The sequence below is a fragment of the Solea solea genome, chromosome 19 (genome assembly GCF_958295425.1).
Source record: "Solea solea chromosome 19, fSolSol10.1, whole genome shotgun sequence".
Taxonomy (NCBI): domain Eukaryota; kingdom Metazoa; phylum Chordata; class Actinopteri; order Pleuronectiformes; family Soleidae; genus Solea; species Solea solea.
The window spans coordinates 18,715,663-18,739,100 of NC_081152.1; the positions used below are offsets into that span (position 1 = coordinate 18,715,663).

Genomic DNA, 23,438 nt, shown 5'->3' on the forward strand with positions numbered 1-23,438 from the left:
TCAGCATCCACACTGTTGATTTCCATTCAGTATTAGTGTGAACCCTGAGTCAGGGTCCACAGTCCATTCTGAAATACTATGAAAAGTGAAGCAGCATCCACACTATTGTTTTTTATTCTCTTAAATCCAGTCCCTTTTAGGACGTTAACTCCTCCCACATTCCTTCCAAGTGTCAACACGTTTAGCTCCTTAAGAACACATAACCTCACCAGCACCATTTTTGAAATTCTTCATGGTTAAGTTAACACAGACAACAATGCAGAATATTCCACTCATCACCTTATTGAAACCCCTTTAACGGCCTTGTTTTAGATGTTTCTGCTTCATTCTGAGGTCCATAAATGATCTCGTTTTAGTCAATAATTAAAATCCATTATTTCTAGTGTCAAACACCAAATAGATGTGTTTATCAGTGTCCACAAGGGGGCGCCACACTCATTATTTGCATTGTGTGGCTTTCAGTGGTAGACAATTTGACGAGATAAAGACGATTATGAAATATTGGTGATCAATAATTATCAGAGTGAAACTAGATGATCAGTTTCATTGAATTCGGGTAATGACGTTGGGTTTTTATTCTCAGCAAACCCTGTGCCATACCGAGATGGTCCTTCTGCCAGACTCTATTGAAGAAATCTATTGATTTAATTTGTGTTCTCGTGCAGATCAAATTATTTATTAACAAACGACCAACTTTGAAAAGTGTACCAATCGTCTTACTTTACCCTAAGGTTCGGCTTAACTGTAGCCAAATAAAAGCACTGTTAAATACAGATTTTATTATTTTGTAATCGAGACAGCGTCAGTTAACTGTTGGTTTCCCGGTCACTGCAGACCAAGAACGCACCATAGCTTCCCCACTGGACTACCGTGCGTCATTAAAAACGACACAACTTGCTTTCAATATAATACATTCTTGTATATTTTTACACTTATCACGAGTTATAGAGTTGAGATTGAATGTTTCAGTAAATCGGGGATTTTATTAAAAAGCAGCAGTTGAACTGTGTGTTTTCCGAGGCTCGGCGGGCCGTGAACGCATCGCATTAACACCACATTAATACTACACTACCCACACCCCCCCGCGTCGGGACATGTTGTAGGAAATCCGCTTGCGGCGGATTATTGTAATCCGACAGAGGGTTTGGACGACACATCGGATCACGGAGGGAAAAAAAAGCAGCCCAGCGGCCTGTAACAGATGCGGCTCGTCCGACAGTAGAGGGCTAAAGTTGGGATATGACCCGCCGCCCTGCTCGGTGTTCCCGCAGCCTGTGATCGGCTGTGCCCGGACCGTTTCCTGGACTGTCCGTGCTCTGACAGCGGCTTGGCATCACGGCACCGCGGAGATTTAACCCGCTGGTTGAAGACGTCCCTCCTCCTTCTCCCTTCCCCCGCTAGGTTTAGGTCCAGCCCCGGCCCGGCTTGGCTCGGCTCGGCTTGGCTGTCCTGTTTGCGGATCGAAGCAGTGCCGCCGCCGCTCGAACTCAAGTAGCTAGCGCGGCTAGCCTAGACCAGCTAGCTAGCTAGTTAGTCCGGAATCGATCAAGTTTATTTGGGATCGATTGAATAATCGCAGCGCAGTGGGACGCAGAATGTCAGCGAAGGACCAGAACAAACTCTCCACCGTCGAGAGACCCATTAAAGGTGCGTTCTTGGTGTTTTGTTTTTCTCTCTTTTCTTTTCCTGCTGCAGGAAGTTAACGGAGCTAGTTAGTTGCTAAATGCGAGCAGCTCACCGGCCGCTGGAGGACGACCCAGCCCGGGTGACACTTCATTTAGTGAGGTTTGATTCGACGTGGAGCCCTCGGTGGATCGTGGTGCTTCACTCCTACCTTTACCCGCCACAGGTTCATCGGCTACCGCTAATTAATTAGCGCTGTATCTTAGCTGCCCGGAGCCACTGACATCCAGCGTTTATGTTTGCCCACATTCAAAGCTCAGAGTCCGGGGACGAGTCAGTCCAGCGGGCCGGGGTCTGGACTCCTTCATTGGGGGGAATGTAATGTTTATGTGGAATGTGGACGTTAACGTAGCTATGTAACGTTATTATTAACACACACACACACCTTAACAAACACCTGTGATGATAATGAGTTGAGCAGGTTAGGAAACACTATCACACTGTAGAAGAGACGCTGCAGTGTATGTATGTGTGTGTGTGTGTTCCCTGCAGATGTTATGATACGAGCTGTAACACGTTCTCTTTCATTGAATATAATTCTAATTCTTAAATATCAGGGTTTAATAATTTATAATCTGCTCACCACAGACTATATAATCAGTGGCTCATTCTTAGCAAACCCTGTTCCACACTGAGTCGGACTTTCTGCCAAACTCAATTGAGAAATGTATTGATTTAGTATGCACTTGTGTGCATATAATTTAATTTGGCAGCAAAACGACTGATTATGACATTTTGGCCAATCAACTGGCTTATACTAGATTTCGGCTTAATGAAGACACCTTCACATGACAGTAGAGCTTATATTGCACAAAATGACAATGTAGTTAATTGTATTCTGAAACAACAGGATGTTTTTGTCTTTCCTAATGCTGAAACGACTGAGGACACATGTTCCTCACTGTTATATCCTATCTTCGTGAAGTACTTTTACTCCAGTACTAAAATTAATTTTACTTTAACTGCTACTTTAATTGTGGTTTGATTGGTCTGTTGAAATCTTGTATAAATTATTGTTTCCACAGACTCATGCTGCTCAGATTGTTATAAGTCAATCAATAGAGACTATGAAGACTATTGGTTAAAAGAATCAAAGCATCCATCACTTTAGTCCTTTCCAAACTAAAGCTGGGGTAGGCAACATGTATATTTGGTTTTTGATAAATAATTGTTTCTGGCCTTGAATAAAATCAACCAGTGACAGGCTTTGACCCATCATTAGTCAGTTCAGAGAGAAAGATTTGGGCTTCCTATTGGCTGTTCTACTAGTTTGCGACCTTTCAGCGTAAATGCCACTTTTACCACACGGCTAACAACTGGCACTGCTGCAAGGAAATCTACAAAAGGACGAGTCTAATAATCAAAGCAATAAAACTCGTGTTAATGTAGGTTGAGTAATTCCAAAATATAGAGATTTTCATCTCATGAAGACGTGTCGTCTAACTTCACTGATCATTTAAATGAATTCCTAGATGAAATGACGCTCTGTTTTAAACACAACTATTTTATCTGAGAGTCCAAATATACAAAGCAGTTTTCAGTCTGTATACAATGTACCGCCCTCAGTTCAGGTTTCTCTTGAGTTGTGTCATGTCCGTGTGTCGGATGACCGCGTTACAGGTGTTTTTCACCGCGTGTGTACACAGACGAATCGCCCACAGCCTCCTCCTTTATTTAGCAGTTTATTTTTAAAAATTCTAAATGAGCTTTGTGAGTGTGTGGTGGCGGTGTCGCAACAATTTCTGTGACCTCATTAGTTGACATCGCCACAGACATGTGGCCACAGAGCGGGTCACACATGCTGTAGCTGTACAACTGTTTGTTTGAAGGTCACTAACACTGTGTTTACACTGCACTCTCACACACACACACACACACACACACACACAGTGGAGGCCTCAGCTCAAACACTGCTCTGTCACTTTGAATGTGGAGGCGACACATGTTGCTGAACTGCATTCTGGGTCTGTCGCTTTGCTCGCGTTGCACGTGGCAGAAGGTGAGAAATGCTCAACTTTACAAGCTATTGGCCAATCATAGCATGTTATGGAAGGTGCTAGCTAATCAAATCATGTTATAGCTCAAACACTGCACTCAGACAAGGTTGTTATCCCCATTACCAAAGTTTCTTGTTGGACTAAGTGCACCCAACGTTGGCAGAAATGGCAAAGATTACATCCCTGTCACGATATTAACTCTTGCTACATAGTGAGCCATGATAGACACTGCTCTGCTGACCTTGGAGCACCAATCGTAAGGCCTACTCATCGTAAATCCAGTATTACACTCACACCAGTATAACCGTGTTTCCAGTAGGAATAGTAGAAAAATAACCGGTCCCAACCATTCCATTTTTCGATACCCTTCCTTTGGGATACCAGAGTAATGGTACAGTACAGGTGAGCTGATTGGGCAAAATAAAAGCTCCTTGAATGCCTGCAGTCTTTTGAGACAAACAGCCACAATCTGAGCAGGAAAAAAGAGCTGCTGAAGGCTATGTATCTCACTGACGTGGCTATCAGGCACAGCCCAAACCTCGCCTACCAAGTAAAGGCACTGTTCTCAGTCGAAATGCAAGCCTGACCCAGGGTTCTACCGTTCCAAACCGTTCCGTATTTTACCAAACTGAAATGTACCATGATGGAAACACGTGGGAGTGTCTGACCCCTGGAAATCTACTGCTGTTTTTCCATCATGGTTCGGTTTGGTACAGTATGGTACCCTTTGGAATGGGTCAGACTTCGACTGAGAACAGTACCTTTACTTGGTAGGCGGGTGTGGTCTGTCGTACCAAACTCTGTACGAGAACAGACCACGGGCGTCGAAGAAACACCTGTCACATAATAGTGACATCTTCCTGTCGTGTCATCGGCCGACTGTTGTGAGTGCCAAAAATGTCACGGTAGGAGCTGGTTATTTTGGTACTGTTCCAAATGGAAACACAAAAAAAAGTACCGTACTGTACCAAACCATATTTAGCCGTGGAAACACATGCCAGCATCGGGTGTAAACATCTATGTCCCAGGACTCCACTCGCATCCTGTACAGTTTGAGCCTAAACACATACAAGTGATCTGATTTGCTAGCATTACTGCTGGAATATTTACATAACATGATTAAATTGGCAGGTGCTCGCGCTGCCACTTGGAAAGTTAAACATTTCTCAACTCCAGCTGTGTGCAGCAGCATGAGCAGAGAGAAGCAACACATCCAGAATTCAGCTCAGAAAACACGACAGTGCCACAAAGTAGATGAGTAGCATTTCAGTGGAAGCCTCGTACAGTGTAAACCGTCATTAAAACTGGTTTGTGCAGCAAAGTAACACGTTTAAAATCTCGCTGTACTAAATAGCCTTGTATCTAATTAACTTCCTGTCACTGTCTGTGAAATCAACCGGTTAATTGTTCCAGTGAACATAGCAGCTAATTTCACAGTGGTTGCCATAGGAATGAATCCACTTCCCGTTACCTTGCAAACGGACGCGGAGCTCTGGAGGAATTATGTGTTACGCCACTTGACCTTTGACCTCACCTGGTGCTTCCCTCCTGAATAGCTCCATGGGATCAGGAGAGAAAAGCTGCAAATCATTTACACACACATACTTCTTAGGACGCTGCATTGACTCCCATTTATCTGGACAACGTTAACCGTAACCAGCGAACACCTAACCTTAACCATTAACCTAACCACAATTTCAAACCTTAGTCCTAAACATACCAACTTCCTCAGAAATAAATGTGAGGTTCTGCCTCATTAGGACCAGGTTTTGGTCTCCATGAGGACCACTGGTCCTGGCAAGGTCCTAAAGAGATGACAAATACAATTAAACACACACAGATGGAGAAATAAGTATATTTATTTATTAGACTTTCATGAAAGATAATTAGTCAGTTGTCCACAAAGATGTCTGTGTGGGCCCCACGATGGAGCTCTGCCCTGGGCCCCATTCTGTGTCCACGTCTCGTTCTGGGTGAAGTTGTAACATCCGTATGTTTTACACCTTTTTTTTGGTTGCTCAGAGTTTCTAAATATGTGTGTGTGTGTGTGTGTGTGTGTGTGTGTGTGTGTGTGTGTGTGTGTGTGTGTGTGTGTGTGTGTGTGTGTGTGTGTGTGTGTGTGTGTGTGTGTGTGTGTGTGTGTGTGTGTGTGTGTGTGTGTGTGTGTGTGTGTGTGTGTGTGTGTGTGTGTGTGTCACTGATTATTTGAATACCACTTCCTGTGGCACCTCCTTTTCACACCTGTGGTTTTTGTTGTGAGCTGTGACTGGCTGAACATGTGTCACACTGACTTAACCAGGGGACAGAGATTAAGAGATGTCTCTGTCCTGTCACAGACACACACACATATATATATACGTGTGTGTGTTGTTGTATTTGTTGTCTCTTTAGGACCTTCTTTTCTGGCATAAACACTGACCTTGTCAGGAACAGTAGTCCTCATGAGGACCAAAACCGGGTCCTAATGAGGCAGAACGGCTAAGATTTGAACCAGGGTCAAGTTAAAATTGCTTATTAACTGGTTATTGTGAATGTAGGGTTAACATACTTCGGTCTGAATAAATTCAGTGCAGAGACCTTAAAAGGATGGCTGCATGAAGGTGTGTGTGTTTGTGTGCGTGCGTGCTGCCAGTTTCAACATGTTGTCCTTCATAGTATCAGATACAGACACACACGGGTTGAAGGACTTGTTATCTGAACATAAATCTCTGAAACTCTGCAGCTGTTGGTTTATCAAAGCTGTAGAATGTTATACAACTTTTTTATCATTTTTAGGCAGAAAAAGACAGAAATCTGATGTCATCATTTCTTTAGGATCAAACAGTTTGATTGGCAGGTGAATCTGTCACTCACTGTCTGTAACGGTTCATTATGACAATGTTTAATGTTTTCATTCATGACATTATGTTGCCAGTATCAACAAAACTGTCGTCTCTGCTCTGCTTCAGGCCTTGCATGTTTTTTTGGGTTTTTTGGGGGGTTTTTTTGGTGTGTGTTTTGAGGGCGGAGCTTTGATAAGAAAGCAAACAGAAGCAGTTAGCGTGACGTGCCGGTGTGTCTGTCCACGCTGTGACATTTCTGACTTCTTCAACTCTCTGACTTTTTTGCTTGTCTTGCTCAACAACTTGAACAACGCCTAGAATTAGCAATAAAAGCATATAAAATAAACAAGTTAGCATTGGATTATGTGCCTAATGTGAAGTGACACAAGTGGAATATATTTCCTGTGGATTACTTCCCCTTCTTCTTCTTCTTCTTCTTCTCACTCAGAGTGTGTTTTATGGCAGTGATCGACATCTCTCGTCTCTCGGGATCTTTGGTGATCCGGCAAAATTGTCTCCTTTGCTTGTCCCCGACTGTTTAGGCCTTCGAGGACACAGCAGCTAATCACCATCATCACTTTTTATGAATACAGAGGGTGAAGAGATGAGTTGCCTGGCAGCTTTGAGCCTCGCAGCTTCCTGCCAAAATGGCGTTTTGATTCCAGCTTCCTCATGCTCTATTACATAATCACAGTCAAACTGAATCTCAGGGTTTTTAGCTGCTGTTTTTCGATCAAAACAATCCTCGGTATAAAGAATGAAGTGTTTTGATTTCCTTCTGTTTCTCACCCGTGCGTCTCGTTGTGTCCACAGCGGTGCCATATCCTCCAGGGACTCGCCTGACGGTCAAGGACCTGTACGTGGATGGACGGCCCAGCGTGGAGATACTGAAGGCTCACCTGGTGAAGGAGGGTCGGCTGGAGGAGGAGTCGGCTCTGCGGATCATCAACGATGGCGCCGCCATCCTGCGCCAGGAGAAATGCATGCTGGAAGTGGAGGCTCCCATCACAGGTGTGTGTGTGTGTGTGTGTGTGTGTTGTGTTTTGACGTAGACTTATAACTGACCTGGTAAATATTGCGATTGTTGATCATGTTTTGTGTGTGTATCCAGTGTGTGGTGATGTCCACGGACAGTTCTTTGACCTGATGAAGCTCTTCGAGGTGGGCGGGTCTCCCAGCACCACCCGCTACTTGTTCCTCGGGGACTACGTGGACCGAGGGTACTTCAGCATCGAGGTAGGCTCCGCCCCCGTCACGTTCGTGTGTCAAACATTTGAGCGGTGTCGTGTCGGCTCCTGTCTCCTCGCTGTCCTGACTGCTACTCTCAGCACCCCGCCCTCACACACACACACACACACACACACTGCATACGTGCACACACACGCCTCACACGTTGCCTCCAGACTTGGGCCGTGTCCCATTTCCAGAACAGTCAATGGGAAAGAATGAGTGTGACTCGTTTGTATTGGTTCCTGGTTGGGATCAGTGGATCCTGGAGGCTGGAACTTCCTGCCTAAGTCACAAGTTTGTGTACCACATTTGATTTTGCTCCACACTGCACTGTACAGTTGCCACGGCAACGGGCATGTCTCCGCAGGCAATCTAGACTCTCTCTGTAGTTCCCTCTCATCCTGCATTAGCATATCCTTTAGCATCTCTGGTTCAGTGACTTTGTGACACTGATAAAGAACGTCATCCTTAGAAGTCGGTGTCTACAAAGACAAGACTCCTTCCTAGTGTAGTTGGAAAGTATACAATAGCAAGTGTTTGTGACTGTGTCATTGTTGACCGATGACCAGCATGGAACACAAGAGAAGCTGCACAGTGTGTGAAGCATTTGCTTTTATTGCATTAAATGTATGCATTTTCTGACTTATTGCCTGTTTATGCTAATTACAGGGTTCCCATGGGTCCTTGAAATCTTTGAAAGTTTGTGAATTTGAAAACATTCACTCTACATAGACACAGGTCATTGAACGAGTTTGCATTTGGTGTAGGAAACAAGTGAAGTTGATCTCTCTTGTTTGTTACGACGCCCCCTACTGTTTCATGCCCTGCGTTGCTTGATGGACGTAGACGAGGCCTACGCAGGACAAACGTGGAGTCATAATGACTGGCAGGTGTCGTGTACACTGTCCACTGTCTCTCGCTCTTCTGTTGATGTGAGATTCCATGCAGAACAATGAGTGAGTAACGTTAAGCAAGAGAGCAAATGACGACGTGATGGTGCCCGGGAAATGAACATTCCAAGATCTCTGGTTCACCAAAGAAAATGACAAAATTGTCTTTGGCCAAGATCCCAAGGACAATCACTTTTCCAGATGTAGAGTGTCCTGCTAATCAATTAAAATGGACGAAGACGCTCTTACAAGTTGCTCTCCCGTCTTAAGCTGTGTCACCTCATTCTAGTCCTTGAATTTGAGGGAATTGGTCCTGGAAAGTCCTTCAAAAAGTCATCAAGTGAATTTGATGCCAACCAAGGTGTGGGAACCCTGTAGTAAGCAATGTCAGCCAATTACAGCCATTGCAGGTTAACTTGGTGTGTTCCATTTATATTGGAAGTTGGAAGAACCGTGTAGAGTGGAGAAGATACCGCTCGTTTTGTTGTAATATATTAACTTTATGACAAATTTACGGTAAATTCATATTGACCTTTCAGTCTCGCGCGACCGCCTTATCTTGCCATTTAAAAAAGTTTAGCAAAACATGAATGTGCAAAGGATTGTGCAGCGCTCGGTGATGTACCATCCTTAAAATTCAGCCGTTTGAGGATCCGTCCTTGACTTTAAGAAGAACCTACTTTCAATTCTCAGCGGGAATTGACCTTTCTGTGAGACTGGTCGAGGACGGAGACCTTCAGATGCAGGTCTGACTGAGATCAGACTTTTTTTTTTTAATCAGGCAGAGGTGATTCATGTGCTTCTATTGATGAGGTTGTGAATCACATGTGGCCCCGCCCCGGGCATCGGTTATTTTCCAGAGGTCTGTAAGAACAAGGGGGTTGATTCTTAGAGACGTTAACTCTGTGAATGAAAGACGAGAAAAGTTTGTTTGATCATAGTTGACAGAGGATTGACCACCTCGTGTGTGTGTGTGTGTGTGCGTGTGTGTGTGTGTGTGTGTGTCACAGTGTGTCCTGTACCTCTGGGCTCTGAAGATCAACCATCCCAACACCCTCTTCCTCCTCAGAGGAAACCACGAGTGCCGACACCTCACAGAGTATTTCACCTTCAAACAGGAGTGTAAGTCCCAATGCCCCGCCCACATATTTTGATTTCAACGCTCCACCATAGGCAAACGTTAATGGCATGCTTGTTTGTGTGTGTGTGTGTGTGTGTGTGTTCCAGGTAAAATAAAGTACTCTGAGCAGGTGTATGACGCCTGTATGGAGGCATTTGACTGCCTCCCTCTGGCTGCTCTGCTCAACCAGCAGTTCCTGTGTGTACACGGCGGCCTGAGCCCTGAAGTCACCTGCCTGGACGACATTCGGAAGGTAACCAACGCTAGCCCAACTCAGTCTGACCCTCTTTGGTTTACATGAGTCGTCAGGAAGTTGCCAGGTTCCAGTTCACTCTGCCAAGAAGATTTTCTCAGTTTGATTGATTTGATGTTTTATCTTTAAAATGCTGAAAATACTGAAAACTGAGTTGTTATCAAAAGTTTATATTAATCTTGGTTGCATGAAAATGCAGTGTGATTGCGTGAGTAGCTAGAATTTGGCGTAAAAGTGAGTGTGTAAAAGAACGGGAAAACAATAGCGTGGATTCCGACTCAACTTGTGTTTGAACCCTTAATTATTATCCACACTATCGTTTTCATGTTTTTTTTTTAATAGGGTGGATGATAATTCTGGGTTCACCCTAGCGAAGAAAATGATAACACTAGTGTTGATGCTGACTCAGCATTCACACTAAACTGAATGTTGGTATTTTCTGTCAAAAACCGACTCAGTTCAAAGATGAGTGTTATTGTCCGTTTTCCACCGCTGTCAGGTGTCGTTATCATTTTTCATTTTCAGTGTCGGTGTGTTTGTGACTGGTGTGAACTGTGACTTTGTGCAGCTCGACCGGTTTAAGGAGCCGCCTGCGTTCGGGCCGATGTGTGACCTCCTGTGGTCGGACCCGGGTGAGGACTACGGCTCGGAAAAGACCCAGGAACATTTCTGCCACAACAGTGTGAGAGGCTGCTCTTACTTCTACAGGTACGAAGCCGTCAGGACGGGAAAACAAAGAGCCTCTCGCTGCTGTGATAATCTGTTTCAAGCTACTCTAAACAAAGGCTTATCTGTGGATAAATGAGTGCTGTTTAAATCCGCTGTCGCACAGATAATGAAAACAAATATTAGCATTCTCTGCTCTGTCTTCATGTCCGTGCTGAATGTGCCGCGTCGGCGCCACACGGAGGTCACGGAGGTGAAAGCTGCTGCTGCTGCTGCTGCTCAAAAGCCTCTTTATCCTGCACAACAGACATTTAATGCTTTTATTAATTCACCGCGTTGCACTTGTGACACATCTGTTCGTGGTTTATTCTTCACAGCTGGTTTAACGCGCTGAGTACCAGTCAGTTTATGTCACGGGCTGACAAACAAACACTTGGAACAGGAAGTTCACGTCTGCAGTTTCATGTCCACATGCACCAAAATGGAGAGAGTCATTGAGATTAGAGCAGATATCTGAACTTTATCACTTTGTAAGACTTTATATCTGATACTAGTGCAATTAAAACAATGTCTTTTCTGCTTTTATAGATATAGGCTCGGGCTGCAACTAATGATTGTTTTCATAATCAATTAGAAAATGTCCACAAAACATGAAATGATGATGTTCTCAAATGTCCTATTGTGTCATCAAACCAAAATTAATCAGTTTTAATCATTTCTTTGTGGAGCAAAGAAACCAAATATTTACATTTAAGAGGCTAAAAACTCAAACATCGAGGAAAGGCAATAATCAAATTAGTTGGCAATTAATTTAGTAATAGATTTATTATTGCAGCCTGACTTTAGATCTTATCTTATTAGACACCAAAACAATAAAAATAACCTGAGTTGACTGTAAACTTTCAAAGAGCAAAGTCACAGTTTAAAAAAACTAAAATACAGCTTAAACAATGTGTAACTCCACAAGCTGTGCTGTAACAGTCTACAAAATAATCCTTTTTTCACTTGATTAAATGTCGAGTATTTTTAAACAAGATTTTTGTGAAACTATTTAACATTAAACAGACTTACTCTCTGATTAGGTTTAGTATTTTCTGCAGTATCACAGATATCTTTCCTCATCCTCCATGTGTGCAGGAAACACTGGGACTCACAGCTTCACGTGTCATATTTCGTGTGTAGATGAAGTGAATTAGCAGCTCTGCGAGGATCAGATAATCAGAAAAAAAATCCTTGACCCTAATTAATCCCTAAATTTAGCGCAGTTGTTGCACTCACGTTTTACTCCAGTTTCTGTGGCCTTCTTTTTACCGTCACAGCAACACGCCGCTCTGAACTCGTCCCCGGTTCCATGGTAGAGGCGCGCGGCGGTTCACAGGAATCCAAACACTCGTCATTTGTATACTTATCTGATTTATCTGGCACAGTACATTTGTTTGTTGGTCATTTATAGCTCTTGTGTGTGTGTGTGTGTGTGTGTGTGTGTGTGTCTCGCAGTTATCAAGCAGTGTGTGACTTCCTGATGAACAACAACCTGCTGTCTGTAATACGAGCACACGAGGCCCAGGACGCGGGGTGAGTCCAAACATCACATGTTATCTTATCTCATATCGTAAACAACACAAAAACGTCTCGTCTCTTAAAGCTGGTCCCGCTGGATCGATACATATCAGTGTGTGTGTGAGTGTGTAACTAACGGTGTCTCGTCTCCATCTCCAGATATCGAATGTACAGGAAGAGTCAGACGACGGGTTTCCCGTCTTTAATCACCATCTTTTCAGCTCCTAACTATCTGGACGTGTACAATAACAAAGGTAAGAGCAGCTACGATAGAAACCATGGCAACAGGCTGGGAAACCTTGAAGCCTTAGCAACTGCAGAGAGGAAGTGAATGATGAAGAGATGTTAATGTGTGTGTGTGTGTGTGTGTGTGTGTGTGTGTGTGTGTGTGTGTTCTCAGCGGCGGTGCTCAAGTATGAGAATAATGTGATGAACATCCGACAGTTTAACTGCTCCCCTCACCCATACTGGCTGCCCAACTTCATGGACGTCTTCACCTGGTCCCTGCCCTTCGTCGGAGAGAAAGGTCAGAGAGAGAGTGTGTGTGTCTGTGTGTGTGTGTGTGTGTGTGTGAGTGTGAGAACTTCATCCAACAAATAAAATTAAAAACTTCCTCATCAGTCTGTGCTTTGACCTTTATACCAGCTCCTGGTTCTGTTTGTTCTCTTTTGTGTCTGCAGTTACCAGACTCTGCCCCCTAGTGTTCAACACAACGCGCACACACACACACACACAAGAACAGCATTTATTTACATATGCAATATTATCGCGATAATTGCGATATACTCGCACAACGGCTATAGTCAGCGCGAGTGAGCTTTTGGCACCATCTAGTGGACTGAAATGTCAATATATTTATTTTTAATCCTAATTTACAAAAAGATTGATTATATATTTATTTATTTATTTGTAACGCCTATGTTTCACAAAATGTCGCGATATTTCACTCTTCCCCCGAAAATATTCACAGCCGAGCTGGTTTTAAAAATTAACTCAATTATGGATTTAATTGGCTCCTCTTCGCAGCCCTGTTATCGTTATACGTCGGAATGTTTGTCCAACGTGTATTTATTTAGTCGAGTAACATATTTGTGTTAAACTGAATGAACAAGTTTACACTGTTTAATTATACACTCACACACATCGACACTTTGTCAACACTGTCAGTCAAAACAGCCTCTCTGCAAGCTCTCTTTCTTTGTGTTTAAGTGACTTTGGCTAAAATCCAACGCAGAAATACAAATAAACACCAGAGAGGAGTTTCCCAGCACGTCACAGATCCTCTGTGTGTGTGTGTGTGTGTGTGTGTGTGTGTGTGTGTGTGTGTGTGTGTGTGTGTGTGTGTGTGTGTGTGTGTGTGTGTGTGTGTGTGTGTGTGTGTGTGTGTGTGTGTGTGTGTGTGTGTGTGTGTGTGTGTGTGTGTGTGTGTGTGTGTGTGTGTGTGTGTGTGTGTGTTAAAAACATGCTAATTATTTATCTGTGACGTCTTCTTCAGATGTCGTTAACGTGTTAAAGTTGTAAATTGAACTGTGTGTTTTTCTTTCCCAGTGACTGAGATGCTGGTGAACGTGTTAAACATCTGCTCTGACGACGAGCTGATGTCAGAGGGAGACGACACGTGTGAAGGTGAGAGGATGAGACCGATATCACAAAAAGTATCTACCGATATCAGATTAGACCGTTCATGAACGTATGAAACTGAGTCATTTCAAAGAAAATTCTCCAACTGTGTAACAAATATTGTTCTCCCCCAAAAACAGCCCAAACATCACTTGGCTAAAAATGCGTTTGCTGCTTTGTATTTACATTTTTATAGTCTGTTCATAGTGAAGCATGTAACATATAGGATTATTGGATTTTACATTGTTATCTGTCCCGATATCTGATCCAGCGATTTGGACCAATATTCCAACAGTTACTGCATCCAGTTAACGGCACCCTTTTATTGCCCTGTTGTCCTTGTCCCACTCTACACACTCTGATTCATTTCAAAACTCTGCACAACATCAGTATCAGCTGATAGTGGCTTTATACAGAACCATATATACAGTATGTAGGTGTCAGTTATCAGCTTGAGCACTGCCCATATGTTGCTCTACTGTATGAGATACTGCCAAGAATCCAATATTGTGAGTCCCTAATCAAAATAACTGCCGGTTAATATAGTAATTGATCACTTGCTGCTGTGTGAGGTGGTGATACCATTCCTTTTTCAGCTTGTCAGTATTAGTAGTTCTCCAGTTGAGCTATTGCATCATAGACCAGCTACTTGTTAGCGCGTGGAGAGCCATTCAATGACTTCCTGCCATCCATTAACCTGAAAATATTTACTTCCTTAATGGATTTTGTCGGTTATTTCACACAAAAGCTCAACACGATAAATAATGTACTTAGTATTGATTAATCATTGCAGCCCTAGAGTGATATATGAGCACTTGAGTGACTGATAGAATCCAAGTTTCCACTAAAGCTGTGTTGTTACCAAAGTGTTTCTCTCCCTTTGCAACTAAACGATGATTCTGCTGACAAATCAACAAACTTCAGTGTGTGTGTGTAGCTCCGCAGACGATACACGAATAATTCTAAATAACACACAAACTGTGTGGAACAGTTGCCCCTCGTGGAAAATGGGCTAAAACAACGGCAGCTGAATTTAAAAAAGAGAAAGTGTGTGTGTGTGTGTGTGTGTGTGTGTGGAAATTAAAGTAATTAAAAGTAAAAGTTTGTATATAAGAGAACTAAATAAACACGTAGGTGTCCCTATGTTGGTGTCATGTTTGCTGACTGTTGTTTGTTGTTTTCCAGGTGGCACTCCTGCTGTCAGGAAGGAGGTGATCAGGAATAAAATCCGGGCGATTGGAAAGATGGCGCGCGTCTTCTCTGTGCTCAGGTGTGTGTTGTTTTCTCTTCTTCCTCACGTCGTCTGTGTGTTTTCATGCCAAGTGTCGAAAAGAAAAAGGACGAGAAATGATTCAGAATCTTAATTTTAAATGAAGGTTATCAGACAGAAGCTGTCGCTCCACTTTAGTTTAAGGTTAATGACTTTTCCTTGATTTACACTCGTCCTCCTTTTAATCCTGTGGAAGTGTGTCACAGGCGTTAATGACGACTGCTGATCACAAAAAACCTCTGTGCTGTTTTCAAACCCACTGACACGGCGTCGACACTTCCTCTAACACTGATTTATCTCTCTGTGTGTGTCTGTGTGTGTGTGAGTGAGTGAGTGTGTGAGTGAGTATGTTTTCATTAGTTCTGCTATTTTTCTATTTCTTCACGCTCCTCAGTGTGTAGTGCCCTTCAACCGCTCTTTATCTACACATCAGTGACACACACTAGTTTGAATTGTACGAGTGTTTGAGTATAAACGGCACAATACAGAGCGAATTAACAAAGATTTAACTCAAATAAATCACTGACGGCAGCTTTAAAGATTGGAATTTGCTCCAGTGAACTTATAGACAACAGCTCTGTATCGTCTGCATCGAAGGAAAAGATTCAGGAGCTTGTGTGAAAGAAAACACAGCGGGCCAAGGGTTGAGCCTTGAGGAACACCAGAAAAGAAATATTGACAATGAATTCCACTGCTGTTGATGATGATGCTAACAAACATTTTATGTGTTTGTGTGTGTGTTTTGACAGAGAGGAGAATGAGTGTGTGTTACAGCTGAAGGGTTTGACCCCGACAGGAACGCTGCCTATGGGAGTTTTGTCCGGAGGTCGACAAACTCTGCAAAGCGGTGAGTGTTGTTTCCCAGCGAACACTAACGTCCCTGAACGCAACACACACACACCCATAGCATCTGCTAATATTATCTGTGTCACATGTCTGTTTACGTGTGTTTAATTTAAAAAAGATAGTGATGTTTTTCAGTTAGTTTTCTCTAACGCTTATTGCAGTAATTTCATGTTTGAGTAACTTGTGCGTAAAACATTTTGGATGTTATTTTCAAACACGTTATTACATTAAATCCTAATATTTTTTAGTGCAGAAATATTCAACTGTTACAGCACAATGACACTCAACTGACATTAGCTTAATATTTTAATGTTTACGAACCGATTTCGGCTTTCCTCTTGAATAATACAAGTAGAGCTGAAACAATTAATTGATTACTAAATTAATTGCCAACTATTTTGATAATCGATAATCGGTTTGAAGTTTTTTTTCATGATAAAAACAAGATTTCTGATTTTCATTTTTTAAATGTGAATATTTTCTTCATTTCTTTGCTCTGGATAACAAAGAAATCATTAAAAGTGAATCATTTTGGTTTGTGGACAAAACAAGACATTTGAGGACAAGACATTTCCAGGTTTGATGTACACTGATCAACATTTTTTAAGGTTTTCTGATATTTTATAACAGATGAATCGATTAAGAAAATAATCGTTAGTTGCAGCTCTAAATACATGCAAATAAACACTTTAAATATTTTGAACTAACTAATATTTAAAATTTTACAAATGAGGTCTTAAAAGCACTAAACTATTGTGTGCTTGTCATACAGTGTGTAAAGTATGTGAAAGGTTATTACGCAAAAGGTTTTAAATGTGTTAAAATGTTGCATACCGAGACACAAATATGTTGAAACGTTACATACCACGTCTTGAATGTGTCAAAATGACAAATTAGATTATGAATGCATTGAAACATTATTTTGTACAAGGTTTTAATGTCTTAATGTTTCATACTAGACCTTAATAGTGTCAAAATATTACATACCAGGTCCTAAATGTGTTAAAATATGACAAATTACGTCTTGAAAGCATTAACAATTTGTGTCTTTGTAAAGGAAAAAAATCTAAATTTGTCCCAGGAGTTGTTTAATAAGTTAATTATTATTACAAACTAGGTTTTTAATGTGTTCCAATGTTGTCTATTACACATTAATATGTTATAAGTGTCCAAAACCGGTCTTAAATGTGTTTAAATATGACAAATTAGGTCTTAAAAGCATTGAAATATTTTGTGCTTCATACGATGAGTAAAGGATGTGAAAGGCTATTACGCAACAGGTTCTAAATGTGTTAAAATGTTGTGTGCTACGCCTTTAATATGTTGAAATATTACATATATTACAGCTTTTTCAAGAAAACTATCTCAATGTCATATGAGTTGTTTAATACAATAAGCATTATTATGCAATAGGTTGTAAATGTGGTCAAATGTTGCGTACAATGCCTTAAATCTGTCGAAATATTACATACTGGGTCTTAAAAATGTTAAATTTCTTTAAAATTTTTACAAAATGTACATTGAACTACTTCTTAAATAAGTCAAATTATTATGTATTAGGTCGTATGTATGTTAAAATAGTTCACACTTGGTCTAAAATATCTAACAATGTTACGTGTAAAGTCTTAATTCTACGTCTTAAATGCAGTCAGATATTTAGTAACGCTTACGTTAAAACTCAGGTATAACACACGTACGTTGTTTTTCTAAATAAGTGACACAAACATGTGATCACTGCTCTGATGATGATGATGATGATGATGATGAAGATTTGTGTTATGTGACTGTCTAACCTGTGTCTCTGTGGATGTGGGCGGGGCTGTTGTATGATGATTGACATGTTAACTGACTGACTGAATGCCTCTCTCTCTCTCTCTCTCCATTGGTTTTGGGCATGAATCTCTATCACGCTTACACAGCCACCGTAGAGGCAGAGGAGGCTCGAGGTACGACACTGTCTCTCTCCATCTGTCCCCCATCTGTCTGTCTGTCCCCCTCTCTGTCCGTCCGTGTCTGCGTCCCTGTGTTTACGTCTCTGTCTCCACTTTGTTGATTTGCATATAAAACAGTTTTTAACAGTATTTTATTTTCTCTGTCGATCGATAATCAATAATTTAATCAAACACTGTCTCTTTGTCCGCATGCCGTCCTCTTCCTCTGCCTGTGATCAAAGTAAGTTTCCTCCGCCTCCTCTCGGCCAATCAGAGCTCAGTGCTCAGCAGTAGTCACAGTAGAGCAGGGTCAAAGGTCAAACGTGTTCAATGTTAAATTTCTTTTAAATTTTCACAAAATGTACATTGTACTACTTCTTAAAGAAGTCAAATTAGTATGTATTAGGTTGTATGTACAGTATGTTAAAGTAGTTCACACTTGGTCTAAAATATTACATTACATTACATTACAATGTTACGTGTAAAGTCTTAATTCTACGTCTTAAATGCATTCAGATATCACATACTAGGTCTTTAGTAACGCTTGCATTAAAACTCAGGTATAACAGCTGCTGTTTGACCTTTAACCTCTGCCGTGTGTGTGTGTGTTATCTTGCTCTAATTAACCCTCCCTCTCTCTCTCTCTCTCTCTCTCTCTCTGTCTCCTCGCAGCGATTCAAGGTTTCAAACCTCAGCACAAGATCCAGAGCTTCGAGGAAGCTCGAGGCCTCGACCGCATCAACGAGCGGATGCCGCCGCGCCGCGACAGCAAGCAGCAAGACTCCACCCCCTCCCTCAACAACCTGCCCGCCAGCACCGGACCCCCAGACAAGAACGGCACCAACGCACAGGCCTAGATGCTCCTCCCCCTTTACCTCCCCCCTCTTCCTCCTCCTTCTTCTCCTCTTCCTTCCTCCTCCTCTTCCTCCCTCTACTCTCCTTTAAGAGCAGGAGAAGACGCCGTTCAGTCCGAGCGACTCGTCGCCATTAATTTATTTCCTCATCGATTTAAAAGAGAAAGAAAATCATCGATCAGACTGAACAGGATCTAAATCTCATCGCACACGGATCCATTTCACATCAGACGCCTGTTTTTTTTTTGGTTTATTTGTTTGTTTTTGAGAAAGAGGAAGTGACGCTCACTGAAACACACACACACGTACATGCACTCACTCACACTCACACACAATCAAACACACGTCCTTTCTTATGCCAATGACAGTGTGAATGAGAGTATTGACGTTTATCTGTACATTTTACTTGTTCCATCTTTTCAATGTGATCTCTTTTTCTTTCTTTCTTTTTTTTACAAACATAGATTTAGATGTAAAGATCGGGGGGAGTTAAAGGGTCATTCCGCTTTACTGTAAGGTTTGTTGGAAGAGCAGGAATCTCAACTTTGGCAGTCACTGACTATTGAGTTGACTTTTTTCCGTTTTTTTGTACGAGTCAGTGAACTCACCAGATAAACGTCCAAGAGGCGCAGTGAGGACAGTGATTGTTGATTATTATTATTATTATTATTATTATTATTATTAATCAGATTATAAAGGGAAAAGTATGTCACGCTTCCTGTCTGCTCACGTTTAGGCTCCGTATCTCCTCATTGTGACTAAACGTGAGAAGACATCTTTACTTGACCGTCGTCAGCTCCTCCCTCACTCTGATCGTCTCCAGTCGAGAACAGAAGAGGACAAAGTAAAAGTCCCAGCCCTTGTTTCGTCCCGATAATCAACAAAAATTGTTGTTTAATCGTGTTAAATTGGACTTTTGTTGTGTATTCGTACGCCATCAGAGAGAGAGAGAGAGAGATTTGAATCCTGGTCATGTCATCCATGAATCCAGATCAGATTTAATCAGATTACCGTGTGTCCTTGTCTTCTTAGCACTTGTTTCGTCCCGATAATCGACAGAAATCCAGTTTAATTTCACTCTGTGCTATATTCGGGCGCCATCAGAGAGAGTGAAAATGAATCCTGTTCACATCAATCATGAATCCAGATCAGATTTGATCAGATTCCTGCCTGTCCTCCACTCCCCCACAGTCTGCATGTCTCCAGTCGAGACAAATTAAAAGTCCCAGCACTTGTTTCGTCCCGATAATCAACAAAAAAAATTGTTTTTTTCCTGCTAAATTAAACAACGAAAGAGGAGTCTGTCCTCAGGTGTGTCCTCAGTGTTTACTGGTACGTTCACGATCAGTCGGTTTCACCAAAGAGGAATCGTCCTTTAACCTGATGATGATGATGATGATGATGATGATGATGAGGAGGAGGAGGTAGAGGAGGAACCCTGGTTGGTTTGATGTAATGATTGGTTTCTTTTGGGGAGAAGGTGGGGGGAGTCTGTAATTTCTGACTTCTGTCTGGGTCTTTGAACATATCACAGAATGTACAGAAACTTTTTCTTCTTTTTTTTTTTTGTTTTTGTTGACTTCCTGTACGCGCGGCCTCATTTATGTCGATGTTTTCACTCCATTCAAATAAAAACGGAGAAGTGACGTCGTCGTCGTGTCTTTAATCACTCACTGCTGCTTTCAGGGCTCAAGGACGCTGCCGGCCAATCAGAGGCCGGTGTGGGGACGCGTTGCTTTGTGATGAGTGGCATTGAATTGTTGCCAGCTCCTCACTCTCATGTGTCGCTCCCGTATGTTTCTTAGCAACAGAATTACCTGCAGTTTGGGAGCGGGGGCGTTTTAAACACACCAAGGCCACACTACAGCAGCAGCAGCAGCAGCAGCAGCAGCAGCAGCATCGTTGTCACGACAACAGGTGTAAAAGACAATGAGGAAAGAGAGGTGAGAACACCAGAGCGGAGCGGTGTGAGTGTCGGGGAGAGAAAAAACAAACAAAAACGTAAGTCAGTGAAGGCACCGTGTAACAAACAAGGTTATCATTCAGTTTACTTAGTTACAATAAACTTCCTGTTCTAGTGTAATAATAACAATTCAGCAGAGTTAAAAACTTTATAGCATTAATATAACAAGAGTGTGAAGAGAAAATTCTGATGTGTTCATGGTTCAGTGGAAAATGCAGCTCTAGTAAAAAGTACAGGGAAAGATCAAATTTGTTGTTATTGATTTAAACGGAAAAGTCATTCTGTGTCACAGAATCACACATTTTTTCTGTACAGTTTTAGAGAAATTTCAAGTTAAAAGTCCCACATTGGCCATTTTTTTAATCAAAAAACCTTAACTTTGAGATGTAATAAAATCAAAATGTTCCATACTTTTTACACAAGACTGACTAAGTTGTGTTCAGGATATTCTTGACTACTAGTATACTGTAAATCAAACATTTCTAATGTAAAGTTTTAGAGAAATTTCAAGATAAAGGTCCCACATTGGCCCTTATTGGAAAGATTCTCATTTTTGAGATGTAATAAAATCACAATTTTCTATCATTTCATATCATTTATCAGACTTGTGTACTGTATTTGTAATACTTTGCAGAGTTTTTTTTACTTATAATATTAAATGTTTTATTTGTATAATTAATATGAGAGTAGTCACAGAGGAACGTAGTATGTGTACATAAAAAAAATAGAGCCAAATCAAAGCAGTGTAGTAACTTTTGTGGTGCAGCAGCGCCCCCTGCTGTTACAGGTGGTTGTTACATGTGCTGGGCTCTGACTTCTCTGATGATCTGCAGATGTAACAGAAACCAAACCTAACTCCATTTGAATTTAAACAGTTACGTTAGAGTTAACTTATTACACAAACTTATACATATATTTAAAATAATGATTCACACATTCACAGTATACTGTGACTTTTTCTGTCACATTTTGGATGTCTTAGTATACTATGATCTTTTTGTCACATTTCGGACGTCTTAGTATGAATTTTTTGTCACATTTTGGACAACATACTAACCTATGACTTTTTTTTTAATCAAATTTTGGACAACTTTTTTATCATATAGTATGACTATTTTGTCAAATTTTGTCCAAAATTTGCCAAAAAAGTCATACTTTAGTATGTCGTCCAAAATTTGACAAAAAAGTCTTAGGTTAATATGTTGTCCAAAATTTGACAAAAAAGTCATACTTTAGTATGTCGTCCAAATTTGACAAAAAACTCATACTTTAGTATGTCGTCCAAATTTGAAAAAAAAGTCATACTGTAGTATGTTGTCCAAAATTTGACAATAAAATCATAGGTTAGTATGTTGTCCAAAATTAGACAAAGAGGTCTTCGGACAGTATGTCGTCCAAATTTGATACAGAAATCGACAGAAATCCAGTTTAATTTCACTCTGTGCTATATTCGGGCGCCATCAGAGAGAGTGAAAATGAATCCTGTTCACATCAATCATGAATCCAGATCAGATTTGATCAGATTCCTGCCTGTCCTCCACTCCCCCACAGTCTGCATGTCTCCAGTCGAGACAAATTAAAAGTCCCAGCACTTGTTTCGTCCCGATAATCAACAAAAAAAATTGTTTTTTTCCTGCTAAATTAAACAACGAAAGAGAAAAAAAGTCATAGGAAGGTATGTCGTCCAAAATTAGACAAAAAAGTTATAGGTTAGTATGTCGTCCAAAATTAAAAAAAAAAGTCATACTTTAGTATGTCATCCAAAATTAGATAAAGAAGTCATAGGTTAGTATGTTGTCCAAAATTAGACGAAAAAAGTCATACTATAGTATGTCATCCAAAATTTGACAAAAAAAGTCATACTTTAGTATGCCGTCCAAAATTAGATAAAGAAGTCATAGGTTAGTATGTCGTCTAAAATTAGACAAAAAAGTCATAGGTTAGGATGTCATACAAAATTTGACTAAAAAGTCATACTTTAGCATGTCGTCCAAAATTAGACAAAGAAGTCATAGTTTAGTATGTCATCCAAAATTAGATAAAGAAGTCATACTATAGTATGTCATCCACAATTTGACAATAAAAGTCATACTTTAGTATGTTGTCCAAAATTAGACGAAAAAAGTCATACTATAGTATGTCATCCAAAATTTGACTAAAAAGTCATACTTTAGTATGTTGTCCAAAATTGGACGAAAAAAGTCATACTTTAGTATGTTGTCCAAAATTAGACAAAAAAGTCATACTATAGTATGTCGTCCAAAATTTGACAAAAAGTCATATTTTAATATGTTGTCCAAAATTTGACAAAAAAGTCATACTTTAGTATGTCGTCCAAAATTAGACAAAGAAGTCATAGTTTAGTATGTCATCCAAAATTAGATAAAGAAGTCATAGGTTAGTATGTTGTCCAAAATTTAGACAAAAAAGTCATACTTTAGTATGTTGTCCAAAATTGGACGAAAAAAGTCATACTATAGTATGTCATCCAAAATTTGACAAAAAAGTCATACTTTAGTATGTTGTCCAAAATTGGACGAAAAAAGTCATACTTTAGTATGTTGTCCAAAATTTGACAAAAAAGTCCAAGGTTTTAGTATGTTGTCCAAAATTAGACAAAAAAGTCTTAGGTTAGTCAGTCAGTCAGTCATCATCTACCGCTTTATCCTCAACCAGAGGGTCGCGGGGGGTGCTGTGCCAATCTCAGCTACATCGGGCGATAGGCGGGGTACA

The 23,438-nt window shown here is 41.0% G+C and overlaps 1 protein-coding gene across 3 annotated transcripts; it reads left to right on the forward strand.

Annotated features, from left to right (window-relative positions):
• The first annotated feature begins 1,105 nt into the window (after positions 1-1,105).
• On the forward strand, positions 1,106-20,388 carry ppp3ccb (protein phosphatase 3, catalytic subunit, gamma isozyme, b). Of its 3 annotated transcripts, none has more exons than XM_058616676.1 (14): positions 1,107-1,647; positions 7,316-7,513; positions 7,614-7,738; positions 9,633-9,744; positions 9,850-9,995; positions 10,564-10,703; positions 12,159-12,236; positions 12,381-12,475; positions 12,622-12,747; positions 13,770-13,847; positions 15,027-15,111; positions 15,861-15,958; positions 17,877-17,903; positions 18,561-20,388. In XM_058616676.1, exons 1-14 carry the CDS (start codon positions 1,596-1,598, stop codon positions 18,743-18,745), a joined length of 1,545 nt encoding a protein of 514 aa, XP_058472659.1. In that variant the 5' UTR covers positions 1,107-1,595; the 3' UTR covers positions 18,746-20,388. The 3 variants fall into 3 exon arrangements, with proteins under 3 accessions (XP_058472661.1, XP_058472659.1, XP_058472660.1); XM_058616677.1 differs by having other exon boundaries at positions 18,570-20,388; XM_058616678.1 differs by lacking the exon at positions 17,877-17,903 and having other exon boundaries at positions 1,106-1,647.
• Positions 20,389-23,438: the final 3,050 nt, after the last annotated feature.